The 23,607-nt window shown below is 35.5% G+C and overlaps 1 protein-coding gene across 1 annotated transcript in view; it reads right to left on the bottom strand.

The window, feature by feature from the left end:
• Window positions 1-23,607, bottom strand: part of RALYL (RALY RNA binding protein like) — a gene marked incomplete at its 3' end in the record, with an annotated part of 458,402 nt that overhangs the window by 120,186 nt on the left and 314,609 nt on the right. Inside the window, exon 3 of the mRNA XM_079722141.1 lies at window positions 9,699-9,731. Coding sequence (XP_079578267.1) covers window positions 9,699-9,731 — 33 coding nt within the window. The remainder of the gene's footprint in view (window positions 1-9,698; window positions 9,732-23,607) is intronic.

The following is a 23,607-nucleotide window of genomic DNA, read 5'->3' as shown; positions in this document are numbered from 1 at the left end:
TAATTTTTTTGAGGAACTTCCATACCATAATCCATAGTAGCTGCACCAGTTTACATTGCCACCAACAGTGTACAAGGGTTCCTTTTTTTCCACATCCACACCAACACTTGTTATCTTTTGTCTTTTTGATGACAGCCATTCTAACATGTGGGAGGTGATTTCATTCTGCTCAAGTTCTGAATCTTTTCAAGTCATGCTGGAATTATTGCAACAACATTCTAAGTGACGCTATTATAACGTCACTTTGGAGAACATTCTTCAGTTAAAAGCAAAATAGACAGGGCTTCCCGGGTGGCGCAGTGGTTGGGAGTCCACCTGCCGACGCAGGGGACGCGGGTTCGTGCCCCGGTCCGGGAGGATCCCACGTGCCGCGGAGCGGCTGGGCCCGTGGGCCATGGCCGCTGAGCCTGCGCGTCCGGAGCCTGTGCTCCGCGGCGGAAGAGGCCGCAGCAGTGAGACACCCGCGTACCGCAAAAAAAAAAAAAAAAAAAAGCAAAACAGACAAACAAATACACATACAACCATCCAATAACTCTATTGAATCCTTAGAATGTAAAGGAAGTTCCTTGAATTATCATAATTTCTCAGGATATAGCCACTACTTTAACTCACCAATCTTAATCTCTCTCCTGTCTTTTCATGAACCTTCAAGCTTGTTAGATTGGGATGTCTGACGTGCTTGTTGCACTCTCTTCTCCCTGCTGCCAATTTTTTTTTCCAATTCTTTCTTCCAGAAATGCTACTCTTAAAACCTCTTTATTGAATTCTTACTTCACCTTGAAGATAAACTCAAGTCCTACTTTTTGTCTTGAAAATTTTCCTATCTGGCCAATTTCTTCAACTTCTCAAATCCTAGATTAAGACCATCTTTTAATTCCTAAATGATTGGTAAAAAACAATCATTTTACAGCAGTCATATAACTCTCTTTTTACTTTTTGATGCTCTTTTGCAGCTATCCTTAAATTGGCATTGCTTTCCTATTTTCATGCTCCTATTATTAAATTTTTAAATATTGTACTTGTTATTTTATATCAATCTGAGCACATTCCAAAACTGTCTTCCTGTCTTTGTGCTTTTCTTTCTTTCTTGTCTCTCTTCCTCAAAGATCTCCCAAGTAAAGTATTTCTTCACTACTGTGTTTGATTTCACTCTTCTGAACTTCCTTTCCAAGAATTCAATCCATTACCACTCTTCTAGAATATTCAGACCTTTGGACTTAATTAGTTGGAATTTCTGTAATTCAGAGGAACTCACTCCTTTAGGAAAGATTTATAATATAACTTAGATGTTGCACAGAATATTGATAACAATGGATATCTATCCCTGTTTACTATGTGTTAGATATTGTTCTAAGCACTTTGCAATATTATCTTATTCACAGCAGCCCTAAGATTTAGTTATTACTTCAGGGGAGAATATGAAGGCAGAGAGGAGTTAAAGAAATTGCCCAAGGCACCTAGCTAGGAAAAGACAGAATGGGATTCAAACCAAGAAAACCAAATTACAGAACTTAGTCTCCTAAAATAGGTAGCTAATGGTATAATAATATACAGCATCTGTCAGTAAATGCAAAGTCTCAAACAAAACCTGGATAAAAGTAAACTAGTACAAACCTTTGAACTAATAAGAATGTTGAGGTTTAATAATGTCTTTATAACACTAGCAGAAGTACACTGAAGCTCCAAATTCAGTTCCAAGACTGGAAAGAAAAGGGAGAAATATTCCCCAAGGGAAATTATTTAACAAAATAAAGCTGTTAGCGTGGGACTTCCCTGATGGTCCAGTGGTTAAGACTCTGTTCTTCCACTGCAGGAGGCATGGCTTCGATCCCTGGTTGGGGAAGTTTCACATGCCATGCAGAGTGGCATATATATGTATGTGTGTGTGTATATATATATATATATATATATATATATATATATATATATATATATATATATATATATTAGCAATTACTTAGGAATACTTTTAGTTGTAGGGTGAGCTTTGCTGCCCTGGCAGTATTAGCCCCTTCTTGGTTAGACTTAAGTAGAATAGATCAGGTACCTCTCAGGGGATGCAGGAACTCCATTGGCTAGGCCATGATTAGCTCACTCATAGAGCCAGTGTTTTAACTGAGATAAAAATAATTATGAGATTTCTATCCTTGATGTGTTTTAAATGTCTCTCATCCAAGCCTGAGAAACAATATATTCTGAGCTATTCCAATAAAATTTTCAAATTCTTCTGAGTTATTTAAATTATTCTAATACAATGAAAAAAATCTGAAAAAATATTTATGCATGCAGTAAATAATCATCCTCATAATAAAGCTACTCAAACAAAAATTCATCAACTGTAAAATCATTGGTATGATTCAAAGTTTCAATTCCAAAATACAACTCATTCATAGTAAAAGTCTTTGAAAAAAGTTAACTTCATGCTAAAGAGGTAAGAGGGAATAATTCACATGGAAAATTTTACTTAGGGCCTTGAATATACTTTTAAGTGGCTCAGTGTCTGCAAAGTGTCGACAGCCACTTGCTCTTGAAGGGAATTCATGCATTGTCTTGACATGTCTTTTACACTATGAATCTCAAACGTCAAATGAACAGGACCTTCCTTTCCCCTCATCTCTTTTTTTCATTAAAAAGCTGTAAAAATATTTTTCAAGGCAAGACTAGTTTCAAACTAAGATTTATATCTTAGACTCTTAATTGAGACCATCGCTTGGTTCTTATTCACTTTTCTGAATACAAATTGATGTCTGTTCTCTTCCAGCTTATTTCAAAAATCAGAATCTATCTGATGCCTCATACAAGAAAACATTGGCCAGAAGAGTGTTCTAAATTGCTCTAAAATGTAATGTTTTGAGGATGAGTAGAATATCAACCATCTAGTACTCATTTAGCACTGAAGACTAAGCTCCATTCTAAAACACAGAGTTGATTGATTTTTTTTTTACTTTTAGGTGAGATAGATAGGAAAGAACTTGAATTTTTAAATCTATTATTTAAATTTATTATATTTTTAATAAAAATGTATTTTATGATATATTTTAATAAATTTACATATGTAATACATATGTTACATATACGTTTATTTATATTAAATATATTTATAATAATTTTAATATAAAACATTTTATCTTCATGTAATATAATATTTATTAAATATTAAGCTATAGTATTTAATAATATAATCCCAACCTTAGGTCCAGGACGACATTAGAAAAGACAGGCAGTGTGTTCCCTAGGCACCATGGTGACCTCATGGCACTCCTTTTCGTCTGTTTATATCTATCCTGGTCTCTGATAGATGAACTCCAAGACCGTTCTCAATGAATGTGTCCACTTCCTACATATATATCCAAAATAGAGAGAGAGCATGGGAAGTTGTATTTCAAAGATTTTTGAGGAGATTCCAGAGACCATAAATGTCTGCAAGAACAACTTGTGTATGCTTGTAAGGAAGGGATGAGGGAGGCTGCATGCATGATGTAGACAGTGGTTCCAGCTCTGGCTGGTATCAGAATTGCCTAGATAGCCTTGGAAAACACTGCATCTATTGACTTACGTGAATTAACAGAATCAGACTCTGGGATGAGCCTTCATGCCTCACTCCAGGATAAAGATTTTTTAAATTTTTTCTTAATGACGTTATTTTACTGATCATTTACTGGTGTATAGGAAAGAAAGTTCCTCTTATATCACCACATATTTGGAGGTGTAAGATCTGAAATTTCACTTAATTTCCTTTCACAATTCCCTAACCTTTTACCATAAGCAAATATTTCCTTGTGTTATAACTTTCTCTGACAATTTTTTCTGCTGGCATGTTTAATTTCAATTTATGTTTGTGACACTTAAACATTTTATTTCATAATCACTGTAGCAAATTTATCAAAGGAAGAATTTTGCTCCCTAATTTACATTAAGAAGAGAAGCACATTAAAATTTTATCAATATTTCTTCCCATTAAAATTTTATTCTATTTTATTTTTTTAACATCTTTATTAGAGTATAATTGCTTTACAGTGGTGTGTTAGTTTCTGCTTTATAACAAACTGAATCAGTTATACATATACATATGTCCCCATATCTCTTTCCTCTTGCATCTCCGTCCCTCCCACCCTCCCTATCCCACCCCTCTAGGTAGTCACAAAGCACCGAGCTGATCTCCCTGTGCTATGCGGCTGCTTCCCACTAGCTATCTATTTTACGTTTGGTAGTGTAAATATGTCCATGCCACTCTCTCACTTTGTCCCATCTTACCCTTCCCCCTCCCTGTATCCTCAAGTCCATTCTGTAGTAGGTCTGCATCTTTATTCCCGTCTTTCCCCTAGGTTCTTTTGACCTTTCTTTTTTTTCTTTTTTTAGATTCCATATATATGTGTTAGCATACAGAATTTGTTTTCCTCTTTCTGACTTACGTCACTCCGTATGACAGTCTCTACCTCCAGCCACCTCACTACAAATAAATAAGTTTCATTTCTTTTTATGGCTCAGTAATATTCCATTGTATATATATGCCACATCTTCTTTATCCATTCATCTGTTGATGGACACTTAGGTTGCTTCCATGCCCTGGCTATTGTAAATAAATCTGCAATGAACATTTTAGTACATGAATCTTTTAGAATTATGGTTCTCTTAGGGTATATGCCCAGTAGTGGGATTGCTGGGTCATATGGAAGTTCTATTTTTAGTATTCAAGGAACCTCCATACTGTTCTCCATAGTGCCTGTATCAATTTACATTCCCACCAACAGTGCAAGAGGGTTCCCTTTTCTCCACACCCTCTCCAGTATTTATTGTTTGTAGATTTTTTGATGATGGCCATTCTAACAGGTGTGAGATGATATCTCACTGTAGTTTTGATTTGCATTTCTCTAATGATTAATGATTTTGAGCATTCTTTCATGTGTTTGTTGGCAATCTGGATATGTTCTTTGGAGAAATGTCAACTTAGGTCTTCTGACCATTTTTGGATTGGGCTGTTTGTTTTTTTGATATTGAGCTTCATGAGCTGCTTGTATGTTTTGGAGATTAATCATTTGTCAGTTGCTTCATTTGCAAATATTTTCTCCCATCTGAGGGTTGTCTTTTCGTCTTGTTTATGGTTTCTTTTGCTGTGCATAAGCTTTTATGTTTCATTAGGTCCCATTTTTTAATTTATGTTTTTATTTCCATTTCTCTAGGAGGTGGGTCAAAAAGGATCTTCCTGTGATTCATGTCATAGAGTTTTCTGCCTATGTTTTACTCTAAGAATTTGATGGTGTCTGGCCTTGGATTTAGGCCTTTAAGCCCTTTTGAGTTTAGTTTTGTGTATGGTGTTAGGGGGTGTTCTAATTTCATTCTTTTACATGTAGCTGTCCAGTTTTCTCAGCACCACTTATTGAAGAGGCTGTCTTTTCTCCACTGTATATTGCTGCCTCCTTTACCAAAGATAAGGTTACCATAAGTATGTGGGTCTATCTCTGGGCTTTCTATCCTGTTCCATTGATCTATATTTCTGTTTTTGTGCTAGTACCATACTGTCTTGATTACTGTAACTTTGTAGTATAGTCGGAAGTCAGGGAGCCTGATTCCTGCAGCTCTGTTTTTCTTTCTCAAGATTGCTTTGGCTATTCGGGTTCTTTGGGGTTTCCATACAAATTGTGAAATTTTTTTGTTCTAGTTCTGTGAAAAATGTCATTGGTAGTTTGATAGGTATTGCATTGAATCTGTAGATTGCTTTGTGTAGTAGAGTCATTTTTACAGTGCTGATTCTTCCAATCCAAGAACATGGTATATCTCTCCATCTATTTGTATCATCTTTAATATTTTCATCAGTGTCTTATAATTTTCTGCATACAGGTCTTCTGTCTCCTTAGGTAGGTTTATTCCTAGATATTATATTCTTTTTGTTGCAATGGTAAATGGGAGTGTTTTATTAATTTCTCTTTCAGATTTTTCATCATTAGTGTATAGGAATGCAAGAGATTTCTGTGCATTAATTTTATATCTTGCTATTTTACCAAATTCATTGATTAGCTCTAGCAGTATTCTGGTAGCATCTTTAGGATTCTCTATGCATAGTATCATGTCATTTGCAAATAGTGACAGCTTTACTTCTTCTTTTCCAATTTGGATTCTTTTATTTCTTTTTCTTCTCTGATTGTTGTGGCTAAAACTTCCAAAACTATGTTGAATAAGAGTGGTGAGAGTGGGCAACCTTGTCTTGTTCCTGATCATAGTGGAAATGGTTTCAGTTTTTCACCATTGAAGATGATGTTGGCTGTGGGTTTGTCATATATGGCCTTTATTATGTTGAGGAAAGTTCCCTCTATGCCTACTTTCTCGTGAGTTTTTATCACAAATGGGTGTTGAATTTTGGCAAAAGCTTTCTCTTCATCTATTGAGATGATCATATGGTTTTTATCCTTCAATTTGTTAATATGGTGTACCACTTTGATTGATTTGCATATATTGAAGAATCCTTGCATTCCTGGGATAAACCCCACTTTTTCATAGTGTATGATCCTTTTAATGTGCTGTTGGATTCTGTTTACTAGTATTTTGTTGAGGACATTTGCATTTGTGTTCATCAGTGATATTGGATTGTAGTTTTCTTTCTTTGTGACATCTTTGTCTCATTTTGGTATCAGACTGATTGGGGCCTCATAGAATGAGTTTGGGAGTGTTCCTCTCTCTTCTATATTTTGGAAGAGTTTGAGAAGGATAGGTGTTAACTCTTCTCTAAATGTTTGATAGAATTCGCCTCTGAAGCCATCTGGTCCTGGGCTTTTGTTTGTTGGAAGATTTTTAATCACAGTTTCCATTTCAGTGCTTTTGATTGGTCTGTTTATATTTTCTATTTCTTCCTGGTTCAGTCTTGGAAGGTTGTGCATTTCTAAGAATTTCTCCATTCCTTCCAGTTTGTCTATTTTATTGGCATAGAGTTGCTTGTAGTAATCTCTCACGATCTTTGTATTTCTGCAGTGTCAGTTGTTACTTCTCCTTTTTCATTTCTAATTCTATTTCTTTGAGTCTCCTCCCTTTTTTCCTTGATATGTCTGGTTAATGGTTTATCAATTTTGTTTATCTTCTCAAAGAACCAGCTTTTAGTTTTACTAATCTTTGCTATCATTTCCTTCATTTCTTTTTCATTTATTTCTGATCTGATCTTTTGATTTCTTTCCTTCTGCTAACTTTGTGGGGTTTTTTTGTTCTTCTTTGTCTAATTGCTTTAGGTGTAAGGTTAGGTTGTTTATTTGAGATGTTTCTTGTTTCTTAATGTCCCATTAAAATTTTAAATAACAATTGTTAGTGTTCATCATTAAAATCTGAAGCAGAATGTTGGTACTCATGTTTATTCCATTCACAATTTCATTTTTCTCTCCCCATTATAAAAACTTCTTTTGGTTTCCCCATGCAACTCAAAGCACAGTTATAGAAGTGGAGTTGTATTCTCTAAGGTATTTCAGACCTCTGTGATTGAGTTTTTAGAGTATTATATATGACTATAACTTACATAACTGTAAAAATAGTTAACATTTATGAACAATTACTATGTGCCAAGAACAGTGCTAAATCCTTGATTTAAATTTTCTTTTTTTATCTCCATTTCACCGATTAGGGACCTGAGATTTGGGAGTTTAAGAAACTGACTAAATTAATAAAACTAGCTTGTAAGTGTCAGAGTCTACGAGGGTGAATGCAACTTCTAGAAGTACATATATATTAATAAGTGCTTTCAGTCACAGTTGGGCAGTGGACTGAAGTATACAATATTTAGTACTGATTTATTTATTAACATAATTTTATTGAACCTAGAATTAAAATTAATGTAATAAGATATGCAGGGCTGTAAAAAAACTCGACCTTAAATACTCACATATCAACTGATACCATAGACAGTACATCATGCATATTTATTCCCTTTGGTAAGTGACTAAATTAAAGACACAAATTTGAATCATGGTTCTTATAGTAGATTACCTGTTGCCTAGTAGGCTCATATGTGTCCGTTATGCTCATTATCACCCTTTCTTTTTACTGAACAGGGTCAGGATAGAGATTCATACATACTTTTGGAAATCTTATTCAAAATCATTTTCTTACAGGAGAATGGAGACATTTAGTTATAAATTAAAGTATCCAGTTAGCAGAACTATTTGGGTTGCTTGTTTCTCACACTTTATTTTAAGACAAATCTAAGGAAAGCAATATCTTCTTACTGACATGCTGGTTTTCCCATTTTGAGTAGTATTTGCTGAATGATAGATCTTTCTTTTGGAGAGAGTTTTTCTCAGTGCTCTAATACTGAGTTCTAAACTCCTGATAAGTTTAAAACAAAGACTACTGAGCATCTGCCCTTGTAAAGCAGAGGTTTGCAATAAAAAATGGATTCCACCTCAAAGTAGTCGAGAGAACAGGAAATGCTGCTGACCAACTGCACTGAGACATAAAGAGAAGCTATTCCAGCCTCCAGACTTGAGGGCAGGACACATATGCATTCAAAACAAAAGATTACTTCAGGCTTAAAAGTTTTTAAAAATAGGATCTGATGATCAATGAAAGAAATCAGTATGTACTAGTGATTTTTTTGGAACAGATCAACTTGACCTTTCATTTTTCATGAAGTCCTCCAATAAATGCATTTACTGTTTTTCTCTCCCAGAACCCCTAACAATTAGTTTGATTCCTGTGATTCAAATGGCACTCTGAAGAGCTTTTATGAGGAGTAGAAGGGCAGAGGGAACAATGTTGTTCAATGAGTGACAGAAATATTCACCGACTGCAAGCAAAGTAATAAAAGAAAACAGATGTCATCATTTAAAAATCTAAGCACATCCTACGTTTCTAGTCATGACTGTGTATGTGTGTGTGTTTCTGTTTTTGTTTTTTGTGTTTTTTCTTATCAAATACAGCATGATTTCTTCTAAACTAGATGTCACATCTTCCAATGTTTTTTGATACTTTATAACATCAACCATAATGAGGCAGAAGTCCCTTAATAAAACATTGTAATATGTTAGTCAAAGGATTATGTAATAGATCAGTAAAAACATCTTTGCTGAGTCTTAATTAGCTAAATGGCTAAAAATAGTACATGTATATTCTTGTCAACAGTATATCATTATTAGAACATGTACTGTGACTCAGAACAATACCCTCACAGAGGGCAAGCATTAGTCTTACTTAATCTGCTTCACGGTTTTTCATCTTTGTGTTCAGAGAAGCAGTCAGTGGGAGCAGCAGAGAAATAAAAGTGAAATGAGAGAAAAGTGAAAAAGAAAAAGATTTTGGATACAGATTTAGAGAAAAAGAGGGAAGAAATACTGAATAGAGTAGATTGAAATAAAACAGTACAAAAATGAATAGACAGACTAGGAATACTGAAGCTGTGGTTCAGAGGAATTTTTAAAACCAATCAGAGCACACTTTTACATGATGATATAATCACTGTGTACCTTTTTCGATTTACATAGGATACAGGATTTCATATACATTCATTAGTTAAATTTCTGTGATCAGAGAACAGCCCAGAGAGCATTTTAGTTGTCTTTTAAAGGTAGATAGCCCTATTGCTGAGGAAATGATGAATCAATGGTAGGTTATGACTTTGAATATGGGCTTCAAATGACTGAAAATACTGTCTCAGAAGACCTTGTTAATTTGAATTAAAAATCAATTAGCTAATTGAGATTTTAAAAATTTAGACATATACTCACCCAACAGACAGGAAAGGCTCCTTTGACTCAAGTCTATGAAAAAAGATACAAAAATTTTATTTTAATATAACAATTTGCTGTACAATTAAAATTGCTTTTATATGAATCTGACAGAATTATTATACCTGTTTGGATGAAAATGCACAATTTGGAACTAGTACAAATCTACAAATAATATATTAAGAACTAATCTGGACTAATTCAAATTCTGGCTGGATTAATGCAGAGGCTAAATAAAATTAGAGAGACATGGAATGGAAACATAGTATTTAATTAAGATAATATTATTAGTCTAATTCTGATTTGCACTCTCTACATTTACTTATTTTCTTTTTTACGGCAATTTGTAGAATTTTTAATACATCTATTTATAGTTGTAGTAGTGAAAAAATTTATAATATATTTGGTTAAATATTGACTGAATAATTTGTTTCCAGTAAATATTTTGTAATGAAGAGAGAAGCAGCATACCATTCATAGTCATTTATTGGCAGCAAAACAACTTAGGGCAGGGGAAGCCAGCTCACAGATTAGAGTTCTCCTGCCTCCTCTGTGTCTCCAAAGAACCAGGTATTCTTTGTACCTCCTAACATATTAAAGGAAAATTGTAATCCTGAAGCCCCTGGCTAGTTGTGACATCTTGAGCAAGCCACTAAAAACTTTCTGGGTCTTACTTTCTCCACTATAAAACAGGCTAAGATTGCTTCCAGCTAATGTTCTGATTTCATAAATTAACTATATCTTTGCAAAAAGTAAATAAATCAGGAAACGATCCACTGTTACACATTTCTTAATTAATAATTAAGGAGACCAGTTAGTAGATGTAGTTTTAAACTTATGACTATGGGTTAAATGTAGGAAAATGCTGAGGACATTTTAATCTAAACCTTACTGTTTAAAATTTTTAAGAAGCATTCATGTTTTAAACTATTTTATTAATATATAACTAGTTGTAGGAAAATGGCAAGAAATTTAATTCTGCAAAAAACATTTACTGAGCACCAGCTGATTATGCTTTGACATGGAAATCTGATGAGACTAACTTAGAATAAGTCAAAGGCTTTACTTTTATATGAGTCTAAGCAATGAAGACAATGACCACTTTCTTTGTCTTATTTCATACTGTGTATATAAAAAAGGGCTTAGGATAGCCTCATCCACCAGAGAGCAGACAGCAGAAGCAAGAAGAACTATAATCCTGCAGGCTGTAGAAAAATAAAACACATTCACAGAAAGATAGACGAGATGAAAAAGCAGAGGGCTAAGTATCACATGAAGGAACAAGATAAAACCCCAGAAAAACAACTAAATGAAGTGGAGATAGGCAACCGTCCAGAAAAAGAATTCAGAATAATGATAGTGAAGATGATACAGGACCTCAGAAAAAGAATGGAGGCAAAGATTGAGAAGATGCAAGAAGTGTTTAACAAAGATCTAGAAGAATTAAAGAACAGGCAAACAGAGATTAACAACACAATAACTGAAATGAAAATTACACTAGAAGGAATCAATAGCAGAATAACTGAGGCAGAAGAATGGATAAGTGACCTGGAAGACACAATGGTGGAATTCACTGCTGTAGAACAGAATAAAGAAAAAAGAATGAAAAGAAATGAAGACAGACTAAGAGACTTCTGGGACAACATTAAATCCAAAAACATTCGCATTATAGTGTTCCCAGAAGGAGAAGAGAGAGAGAAAGCACCCAAGAAAATATTTGAAGAGATTATAGTTGAAAACTTCCTTGACATGGGACAGGAAATAGCCACCCAAGTACAGGAAGCACAGAGAGTCCCATACAGAATAAACTCAAGGAGAAACACGCTGAGACACATAGTAATCAAATTGGTGAATCTAAAGACAAAGAAAAATTACTGAAAGCAGCAAGGGAAAAATGAAAAATAAAACACAAGGGAACTCTCATAAGGTTAACAGATGATTTCTCAGCAAAAACTCTAGAAGCCAGAAGGGAGTGGCATGCTATTCTTAAAGTGATGAAAGAGAAAAGCCTACAACCAAGATTAATCTACCGGGCAAGGATCTCATTCAGAGTCAATGTAGAAATCAAAAGCTTTACAGACAAGCAAAAGCTAAGAGAATTCAGCACCACAAAACCAGCTCTACAACAAATGCTAAAGGAACTTTTCTAAGTGGGAAACACAAGAGAAGAAAAGAACCTACAAAAACAAACACATAACAATTAAGAAAATGGTAATAGGAACATACATATGGATAATTAACTTAAATGTGAATGGATTAAATGTTTCAACCAAAAGACACAAGCTTGCTGAGTGGATACAAAAACAAGACCTTTATATATGCTGTATACAAGAGATCCACTTCAAACCTAGGGACACATTCAGACTGAAAGTGAGGCATGGAAAAATATATTCCATGCAAATGCAAATCAAAGGAAAGCTGGAGGAGCAACACTCATGTCAGATAAAATAGACTTTAAAATAAAGAATGTTACATGAGACAAGGAAGGACACTACATAATGATCAACAGATCAATCCAAGAAGAAGATATAACAATTATAAATATATATGCACCCAACATAGGAGCACCTCAATACATAAGGCAACTGCTAACAGCTCTAAAAGAGGAAATTGACAGTAACACAATAATAGTGGGGGAATTTAACACCTCACACTGATGGATAGACCATCCAAACAGAAAATTAATAAGGAAACACAGGCTTTAAATGACACAATAGACCACATAGATTTAATTGATATTTATAGGACATTCCATCCAAAAACAGCAGATTACACTTTCTTCTCAAGTGCGCATGGATCATTCTCTAGGATAGATCACACATTGTGTCACAAATCAGGCCTCAGTAAATTTAAGAAAACAGAAATCATATCAAACATCTTTTTTGACTACAACACTATGAGATTAGAAATCAATTACATGGAAAAAATGCAAAAAACACAAACACATGGAAGCTAAACAATAGGTTACTAAATAACCAAGAGATCATTGAAGAAATCAAAGAGGAAATAAAAAAAATACCTAGAGACAAATGACAATGAAAACACGATGATCCAAAACCTATGGGATGCAGCAAAAGCAGTTCTAAGAGGGAAGTATATACCAATACAATCCTACCTCAAGAAACAAGAAAAAATCTTAAATAAACAAACAAACCTCACACCTAAAGAAACTAGAGAAAGAAGAACAAATAAAACCCAAAGTTAGCAGAAGGAAAGAAATCATAAAGGTCAGAACAGAAAAAAAAAATGAAATAGAAACAAAGAAAACATAGCAAATATCAATAAAACTAAAAGCTGGTTCTTTGAGAAGATCAACAAAATTGATAAACCATTAGCCAGACACATCAAGAAAAAGAGGGAGAGGACTCAAATCAATAAAGTTAGAAATGAGAAAGGAGAAGTTACAACAGACACCACAGAAATACAAAGCATCCTAAGAGACTACTACAAGAAACACTATGCCAATAAAATGGACAACCTGGAAGAAATGGACAAATTCTTAGAAAGGTATAACCTTCCTAGACTGAACCAGGAAGAAATAGAAAATATGAACAGACCAATCACAAGTAATGAAATTGAAACTGTGATTAAAAATCTTCCAACAAACAAAATTTCAGGACCAGATGGTTTCATGGGTGAATTCTATCAAACATTTAAAGAATTGCTAACACACTTCCTTCTCAAACTCGTCCAAAAAACTACAGAAGAAGGAACACTCACAAACTCATTCCATGAGGCCACCATAACCCTGACACCAAAACCAGACAAAGATACTACAAAAAAAGAAAAGTACAGACCAATATCACTGATGATATAGATGCAAAAATTCTCAACAAAATATTTGCAAACAGAATCCAACAGCACAATAAAATGTTCATACACCATGATCAAGTGGGATTTATCCCAGGAATCCAAGGATTCTTCAACATAGGTAAATTAATCAATGTGATACACCATATTAACAAATTGAAGTATAAAAACCATATGATAATCTAAATAGATGCAGAAAAAGCTTTTGACAAATTTCAAAACCCATTTATGATAAAAACTCTACAGAAAGTGTGCACAGAGAGAACCTACCTCAACATAATAAAGGCCAAATATGACATACCCACAGCAAACATCATTCTCAATGGTGAAAAACTGAAAGCACTTTCACTAGGATCAGGAACAAGACAAGGATGTCCACACTTACCACTATTATTCAACATAGTTTTGGAAGTCCTAGCCCTGGCAATCAGAGAAAAAAAAGAAAGAAAAGGAACCCATATTGGAAAAGAAGAAGTAAAACTGTCACTGTTTGCAGATGACATGATACTATACATAGAGAATCCTAAAGATGCCACCAGAAAGTTACTAGAGCTAATCAATGCATTTGGTAAAGTTGTAGGATACAAAATTAATGCACAGAAATCTCTTTCATTCCTATACACTAATGGTGAAAAATCTGAAAGAGAAATTAAGGAAACACTCCCATTTACCATTGCAACAAAAAGAATAAAATACCTAGGAATAAACCTACATAGGGAGACAAAAGACCTGTAGGCAGAAAACTATAAGACACTGTTGATAGAAATTAAAGATGATACCAACAGATGGAGAGATACACAATGTTCTTAGATTGAAAGAATCAATATTGTGAAAATGACTATACTACCCAATGCAATCTACAGATTCAATGCAATCCCTATAAATTACGAATGGCATTTTTCACACAACTAGAACAAAAATCTTAAAAATCGTATGGAGACACCAAAGACCTCGAACAGCGAAAACAGTCTTGAGTGAAAAAGACGGAATTGGAGGGATCAGACTCCCTGACTTCAGACTATACTACAAAGCTACAGTAATCAAGACAATATGGTACTGACACAAAAACAGAAATATAGTTCAATGGAACAAGATAGAAAGCTGAGAGATAAACCCACGCACCTATGGTCAACTAATCTATGACAAAGGAGGCAAGTATATATCATGGAGAAAAGACAGTCTCTTTACTAAGTGGTTCTGGGGAAAGTGGGCAGCTACATGTAAAAGAATGAAATTAAAACACTCCCTAACACCACACACAAAAGTAAACTCAAAATGGATTAAAGACCTAAATTTAAGGCCAGACCCTGTAAAATTCATAGAGGAAAACATGGGCAGAATACTCTCTGACATAATTCACAGCAAGATCCCTTTTGACCACCTCCTAGAGAAATGGAAATAAAAACAAAAATAAACAAATGGGATCTAATGAAACTTAAAAGCTTTTGCAAACAAAGGAAACTACAAACAAGGCAAAAAGACAACCCTCAAAATGGGAGAAAATATTTGCAAATGAATCAAGAGACAAAGGATTAATCTCCAAAATATATAAAGACCTCATGTAGCTCAATATTAAAAAAACAAATAATCCAATCCAAAAATTGGAAGAAGACCTAAATAAATGTCTCCAAAGAAGACATACAGATGGCCAAGGACCACATGAAAAGCTGTTCAACATCATTAATTATTAGAGAAATGCAAAACAAAACTACAATGAGGTATCACCTCATACCAGTTAGAATTGGCATCATCAGAATATCTACAAACAACAAATGCTGGAGAGGGTGTGGAGAAAGGGAACTCTCTTGCAATGTTGGTGTGAATGTAAATTGATACAGCCAGTATGGAGAACAGTATGGAGGTTCCTTAAAAAACTAAAAATATAATTACCATATGACCCAGCAATCCAACTTCTGGGCATTTACCCAGAGAAAACCATAATACAAAAAGACACATACACCAAAATACTCATTGCAGCACTATTTACAATAGTCAGGTCATGGAACCAACATATATGCCCATCAACAGACAAATGGATAAAGAAGATGTGGCACATATATACAATGGAATATTACTCAGCCATAAAAAGAAACAAAGTTGACATTTGTAGTGAGGTGGATGGACTTAGAGACTGTCATACAGAGTGAAGTAAGTCAGAAGGAGAAAAACAAATACCATGTGCTAACACATATATATGGAATCTAAAAAAAAAAAAAAATGGTCATGAAGAACTTAGGGGCAAGACGGGAATAAAGACACAGACCTACTAGAGAATGGACTTGAGGACACAGGGAGGGGGAAGGGTAAGCTGGGACAATGTGAGAGAGTGGCATGGACATATATACACTACCAAATGTAAAATAGATAGCTAGTGGGAAGCAGCCGCATAGCACAGGGAGATCAGCTCGGTGCCTTGTGACCACCTAGGGGGGTGGGATAGGGAGGGTGGGAGGGAGGGAGACACAAGAGGGAAGAGATATGGGAACATATGTATATGTATAACTGATTCACTTTGTTATAAAGCAGAAACTAACACACCATTATAAAGCAGTTATACTCCACTAAAGATGTTAAAAAATGTGGTACATATATACAATGGAATATTACTCAGCCATAAAAAAGGAACAAAATTGGGTCATTTGTAGAGACATGGATGAATCTAGAGACTGTCATACAGAGTGAAGTAAGTCAGAAAGAGAAAAACAAATATCACAAATTAACACATATATGTGGAATCTAGAAAAATGGTATAGATGAAGTGGTTTGCAGGGAAGAAATTTAGATACAGATGTAGGGAACAAACGTATGGACACCAAGGGGGGAAAGTGGTGGGGCGTCGGTGGTGGTGTGATGAACTGGGAGATTGGGGTTGACATGTATACATTGATGTGTATAAAATGGATGACTGATAACCTGCTGTTTAAAAAATGAATAAAATAAAATTCAAAAAAATAGCTTATTAGAAATATGCCTTTGTCCACTTACAGGCTGAGCCGATATGGTTCTTTGCCTAATGTCCTGCTTCTCTGGGTGAACAATTATAGCAGGGAGAGACTCTTTTAGGGAGCAGCTGCCCTAGCAAACCCTCTAAACAGCAGCATATAAGGAAGAAGCAGAGAAAACCAATAGTTGGTGTTAAGAGTTGGAGGCATATATTTATGTAAAGTTTTCTTCTCCTAAATTCCAATATTATTCCTGCCTCCATGTAAATTATTGGCTTGTTTTTCCCATACATTTATGATATGGATAGGTAAACAGATCTAAGAGAAAAATACTGAAGATAAATAGTGAAATATGTTTGGATATGCTTGTTTTATAAGACACAACTAGTGCCAAATGATGAAAATAAATTATCTTGAAGAAATGAGGGGGATTCTATATAACATGATGCAGAAGACAGTTAACTTATTTGGAACATCAACATGATGATGATGTCACTTCTCCCTTATTTTTCCATCTAATAACACTTGAGAAATAGCTAACATGAGGGTATGAATAGAATACCTTCTCCCCGTGTTTGCCAGTAATTCAGCCTAACATCAGTCAGACCTCAGTGCACGTTTGTTATTTGCTTGTGTAAGTTACTAGTCTCCAGTCGCCTAGTTCTCCATTTCCCACGGCCTACACTGGGGCCCTTGCCTCTCACTTCTGCATGCTTCTTAGTGGCATTGAATAATATAGTAAACAAATTTTAAAACATTTAATGTATGACTCCCCTTTCATTCTGCACATCTTAATTAGCATTGTCTGATCAATTTTTCCTTTATATTCCTCTTATTTCTCTCTTCACTCGGTTCCCAGGCTAGTTCTCATCAACTATCACAGCCTAGCTGGTCTCTCCAAATGTAATTTCTTTGTTCAGAGTTGCTCCAACTTGATACACTGGACTCACGCTAAGCTTCCTTCCATGCTGCCACCCACACTACTTGTTTAGAAACTGCATTTGTGCTACTTTACTTATGGACATCATAATCAACATGAATACAGGCAAGACCCACCACTTGCCTTTCCCTGTGCAATTACTAGAATGCTGAGTTCAGAATGTGTTTGAAGTAATATTTATTGATTGATTTTCCCTTTTTTTCTGAAGTAAGTAGCTGTTGGATTGGAGCATATAGGAACATATGTTGCCCCACTGACCCCAGTGATTTATATGGTTAGTCTTACTATCTACTTAGTTGTCTCCTTCAACTTTTACCACTTGACTCACCATTTCAACCATCTCCTTCCAAGTGCTCAATATAATATCTCAGAAGAAAATCCAAAGTTTTCAAAATGATGTTGGATAGAGTTCTGACTGATGTTCTACAAACCAGGGGTTTGCAAACCCCAGTCTATAGGCCAAATCCTGCTCACCACCTGATTTTACACAACCTGAAGCTAAGAGCTTTTTTTACATTTTTTAATGTTTGGAAACTATCAAAAGAAGAATAATATTTTGTGAGTCATGAAAATTTTATGCAATTCAAATTTCAGTGTCCAGAAATAAAGTTCATTGGGACACAGTCATGCTCATTCATTTATATAGTTTAAGACTGTTTTTGTGCTACAGTATTAAGTTGAGTCATTGTAACAGGGACTGAATGTCCACAATCTTAAAATATTTACTTTATGATCTTTACAGAAAAAAAGTGTGCCATCACTTGAAATATGATTATATTGTGGGAAGGAATTGGAAACAATTTCTCAAAAGTGGCACTCTTTATTTTGCTACCTATCAAGATATTCTCCCAGACTTCAAAGTTCAGAATAATTTGAATTCCTTCTCTACACCACCAATTCAGTCTCTGACCCTACTGACAGATTAATTCCCCTAAGTGCTCTTTTCATGTCACCACCTTTCTTGATGATTTCAATAACTACAGAAAGATGCCCAAACTTTTCAACTGTCATTTGAAAGCTCTTCACAAATGTGCCTCACACCAACTTTCCATGTTATTCTTTATCACTTCTATTACTAACTACTTTATTCTAGGAAATTTGTCTATATATAGTCCAAACAAATCTGATTTAGCTTTGCTTTGGTGTCTTTAAATTTTGTTTCTATACTGGAATATTGGGTTTTTTTCCCTTCTTTTCCCTATCAAACTCTATTTATCTTTTGAGTTTATCTAACTTAAAAAGCCATTCTTGACACCTTCATCTTATAGGGCCAATCCTGTCTCTAAACTTCTATTACTTATTATCTCCATCACTATGCTATAGTCTCAAGACAATAGTCCTTGTTAAAAAGCTAACTTAGAGTTTATTAAGATTGGTAAGAATGTTAAACTTGCCTCTCTGCTTGGATAAGAAGCTCCTGACAGGTCTTTGTTAAGCTTTCCAATGGGCCCAGGAGGGAGATGTCTGCTGATGCTCTATGAGCTGAGCAGAAAGGCAAGGTTATTGTGCACTAGTTACTGTAAGTCATGAAGACAAGCATTTTCAGTGGTGACATGGAGCAGGAAATCTTGGTCCCCACAGAGGGGACCTTGATGGCCATGACTATGCCAAAGATAGGTAGTTAACTCTAAGGGTTGAAACTGCTTGAATCTACAAAAAGCTCATTTTTGTAATTTTCATTCTGAAAAGTGAAAAAAAACGTAAAAGAAGAAAACTACTAGGAGAAACATCATTTTGGAGAAAATTGTTTATCAATTTGATCCTTAGAAACAGGTGATTACATTGTGATATGCTCAGAGAGAACTTTTCTGAGTTTTTTATAAGGTAATTGCTCTGCAAAGAAAAGGATTGATTTTATCTTTCCTGGGATTTTCTTTTAACATGAAATAGGTAGTGAATTTAATAATTCTTCATTCAGCACCCGCTAGAATTAAGAGTAGAATAAGGTAAACAAATCACAGTCTTTAGAAAAATAAGACACAGTAGGGAAATAAAATAAAATGAGAAATGAAGATCAATATTTGCAGCTAAAGGATTTATTATACTTTGTATTTAACAAGAACAAAAAACTAAACCAAATTTACTAAGGGCCAGACATTACTCAAAATGCTTTATAAACATTGACTTATTTAAACATCATGATACCTCTGAGGTAGATCTCATTTTTCAGAGGAGGAAACTGATGCCCAAAGATGCTAACTATCTTGCACAAGGTCACACAGCTGAAGAATGGTTGAAGTAGGATCTGAATTTAGGCAATCTGGCTCCAAAGTTCTTGAGGTCATGTTTTGCATGGTGTGCTGCCTCACATCTGTTTATTTATTTTGTTTGCATGTGCCTAATGGCATTTCCTCCCTTTATACATTCTGTGTTCTACTGAGAAATCATATTTGATTTCAAATGTCTTCAAATGATGGATATTCACAAACTTAAGTCTGCAGCATTACACAATTTGTTTATGCATGGCTATATCCACTCACCATACAACTCTAATTGTAGGTGTCTTTAACTTAACATGCCCCAAATGAAATTAATCATCTTCTACTGTCATTCTGCTCCTCTTTATCCCTAACTGAATGACATAATCAGCCATACGGATAATCAAACTAGAAAGATTAGAATCTTTCTCATTAACTCCTTTCTAGCAACATTCACTTTCAGCAGATTCTCCTAGTTCTGTTGTTTCTATTGTCAAAAGTCCTCTTGATTCTGTTCTTCCCTCCCTATTATTATCACAGTTCAAGTGGTCATCAACTTTTATGTGGGCTATTAGAATATTCTCTTCTGTGACCTTCCTTCTTCAGTATTTCTTTGGAATAGCCATATCTACTAGCAGAACTATCTTTCTACAATACAAATGTGATCATGTAATTCACTTCATTACAAATATCTGAGTGCTTCTAGGAAATATTCCCTTATAAGTCACCATAGGTTGGTTAGGAATGCTTCATAACTGTTCCCATAATAGGCCCCTGTAACACTCAGTCATGATGTATTAAAAATTGCAAACATATTTTCCAGGCTCCCTATTAAGACCATATACTCCTTGAAGGTAAGAACTCACTGTAGTTCAAATACTTAGAATCATGTCTACTTCATAAGAGGCTCTTGGTAATGATTTTGTCAGATGAACTTACCCTGACTTGCTCCCCCACCCCTACTTCCATTATTTGCCTACAGAATAAACCCTTTAATATAACTAAAAGTTCGTTCAAAATCTGGTTCTAGGGCACCTTACCAGTATTTTGTCTGCTACCACTTCAGCCTACAAATTCTATGCTCCAGCCAATCTGAGCCAACTGCTCACCATCAAGTGACATCCTGCTTCCTCACATCTCTGTGCCTTGGCATATACTGGGTTTTGGCAGAAATGACATCAAGTACCTTGTTTTTGCAAAACTAGTGTTTTTTTATGAATCCAAAGTGACATAACTATGATCCCCTACTATATTTATAGGATTCTGTAGTTAAAATTATGGAGCAGCAACACTACCATCTGATCTATTCTCTTTAGCAATGATAACCCACATGTGACCTACATTTAAGATGGATGTACCAAAGGGCTGAGAATGTAGCTTCCAGAATCAGACTGCCAGATTCTCGTCCTGACACTACCACCTTCTGGCTGCACAGCCTTGGAAAAGTAAGGCACTTTTCCTGCACCTCAATGAACTCATCTACAAAATGGAGGTAATAATAAACCTAACTCTTAGGGGTGTGGAGAGAATCAGATAAATAACTAAATACATCAGATACAGGGAGTCCAGGTTGGGGAATAAGTTGTTTAGCAGTTATATATTAATGAGTCATGTTGGGATATGTTGCAGAAGATATGCTGGAGGCAGAGGTGGAAATGTGGCCTGAAACTCAGGGAGGACATCTGGGGAAATACAGGTTTAGGAGTCATGTCATCAACCCATAGTTAGTATGTGACATCATAGGAGAGAATGAGGGCCCCAGAAAGAATGTGTAGAATGGGAAGAAAATGGTTTTAGAGGGAATATCTTGGGTCACTAACAGGCTTCCAGGCGTAGATGCAAAGTTCAGAAAGGGGCAGGAGAACTGTTAGCCATTGGTACTAATCTGTAACTGGCATGGCACCCAGCACATAGCTGATGTCCACCAGTGTGGGCTGAGTGAGCAAATCTGTGCCTGGGTCTGTCACCAGCCTTTAATCTGTTCTGTGGGATAGGAGTAAATAAAAAAAAAGAAAATATTTCTCTCTGGAAGCAGCTCATGTGTGCTTAAACTAAGCTAGAAAGGAGGAGAAATGGAGAAGGATTACATTCTTAGATATACATCAGAGTCTAGATTGAAATCTAGTGATGTTTGAAATACAGATTGTCAACCCATGAATGAACGAATTAACTCATTAAAGGGGTGGAAAACCTTTTATCATTACATACTATTTTTTTCTCAAAAAGAATTGATCTTCATCTGCATTTCAAATACTATGTTAAAGACAAAAGTGATTGCAGGCATTTTATGTAAAGAACAGTGTGGCTGACTCCTATCTGTCCCATCACTCTCTCCAGGAACCCTGGGAGAGTCTAATGATGATCACTATAGCCAGAGCTTACTATGTGCTAGAAACTATGCCAGGCCCTGTATACATGAAATTTTGACAATAGCAGATGAGAAAATAAGTTCAGAAACACAAAGTAATTTGCTCAAAGTCATACAGCAAAGTTATGGAGTCTGAATTCAATCACAGACCTGACTCCAAAGTCTATACTCTTAGCCTCTGCTCTATCCTCTAAGAAATGGGAAAGAACACAATAAATGCTACACACTGGCTGGGCCTCTGGTCTATCTGGCCCCACACAGGGCAGGGTGTGGTCCAGGTCATTGTGAGTTAACACTTGATAACCAATTGCTCTTTATTTATGGAGTAACTTGATATGCTATTTTACAAATAGCTTAATAACCTTCTTAAGGATTAGAGGAATCTTATTTTTATATTTAAAATTTAGCCTAAATTTCATCATTAGTCATTTGTAATCTAAACACATCCACATGGCATTTTCATTATTCCAAGGTCCTCTAATTTAAATAGGCTTTGTTTTCAAAATAAGTGTTTAAATATGAGCAAAAAATTATGATTTTGATCAAAGATAAGTACTTGTAAGGTGATTCTTAGATTCTCTCCTTTACTGAACATTAAAAAATAAAACAATTCTGTCAATATTTTTAAAATTCATTTATCACCAAAAGGTAAAAAAACAAAACAAAACGAAACAAAACAAACACACAAGCGTCTTCTTTATGTAACAGGAACCGGATATTCATAGGGAAGTATTTTTTGGTTTGTTTGTTTTACATCTTTATTGGAGCATAATTGCTTTACAATAGTGTGTTAGTTTCTGCTTTATAACAAAGTGAATCAATTATACATATACTTATGTTCCCATATCTCTTCCTTCTTGTGTCTCCCTCCCTCCCACCCTCCCTATCCCACCCCTCTAGGTGGTTACAAAGCACCGAGCTGATCTCCCTGTGCTATGCGGCTGCTTCCCACTAGCTATCTATTTTATGTTTGGTAGTGTATATATGTCCATGCCACTCTCTCACTTTGTCACAGCTTACCCTTCCCCCTCCCATAGGTGAGTTCTTTGACATTCAGTGAACGTCGGAATCTGTCTATGGTACTTATTCTTTTGGCTCTTCTCTCCTCATCTAACAAGAAAAAATAAAAGCAAAGGCAGCCCAGTCTTCTGTGCAGACTGACAAGGGCCCGGATGCCTAGGATCCCTTGCTGTGGGGAGCAATACAAGAGGCTTGTTAGGAAGGACAACCTCCTTGGTACCCGGCTTGGGAAGGAGCACTGGGCTGTGCAGGCGCCAACCTCCTCATCTCCATCAGCCCAAAGAAGTCTGAGTTCACATCATCAGTCAGTGTCTTTGGTGGAACAAGGGTTCAAGACGCTGTTGTCTACTGATCATAAGCAGCACTCAGAGTGTTCTCATGCCAACCATGGTGCTTTTCCAGGGGTGGCTACTTACAATGGTGTAATGTTAGAATAGATGTTCAAGGATTATCCCATGTGTAGCCTTTTGCTGTGTCCTGTCAACCACACTGAGAAATTTGTGGCAAAGCAGAGCTCCAGGATGGGACTGCAATGGGATACTCTGGGCTGGCTAAGAATGGGAACTATTGTTTCCTTAAAAGCTTGTATGCCCTAAATCTGGGAAGTCAAATAAGCTTTAATTTTCATGTC

Source organism: Hyperoodon ampullatus (genome assembly GCF_949752795.1).
Source record: "Hyperoodon ampullatus genome assembly, chromosome: 17".
Classification (NCBI taxonomy): Eukaryota; Metazoa; Chordata; class Mammalia; order Artiodactyla; family Ziphiidae; genus Hyperoodon; species Hyperoodon ampullatus.
This window is presented reverse-complemented; position numbering and strand designations above follow the sequence as displayed.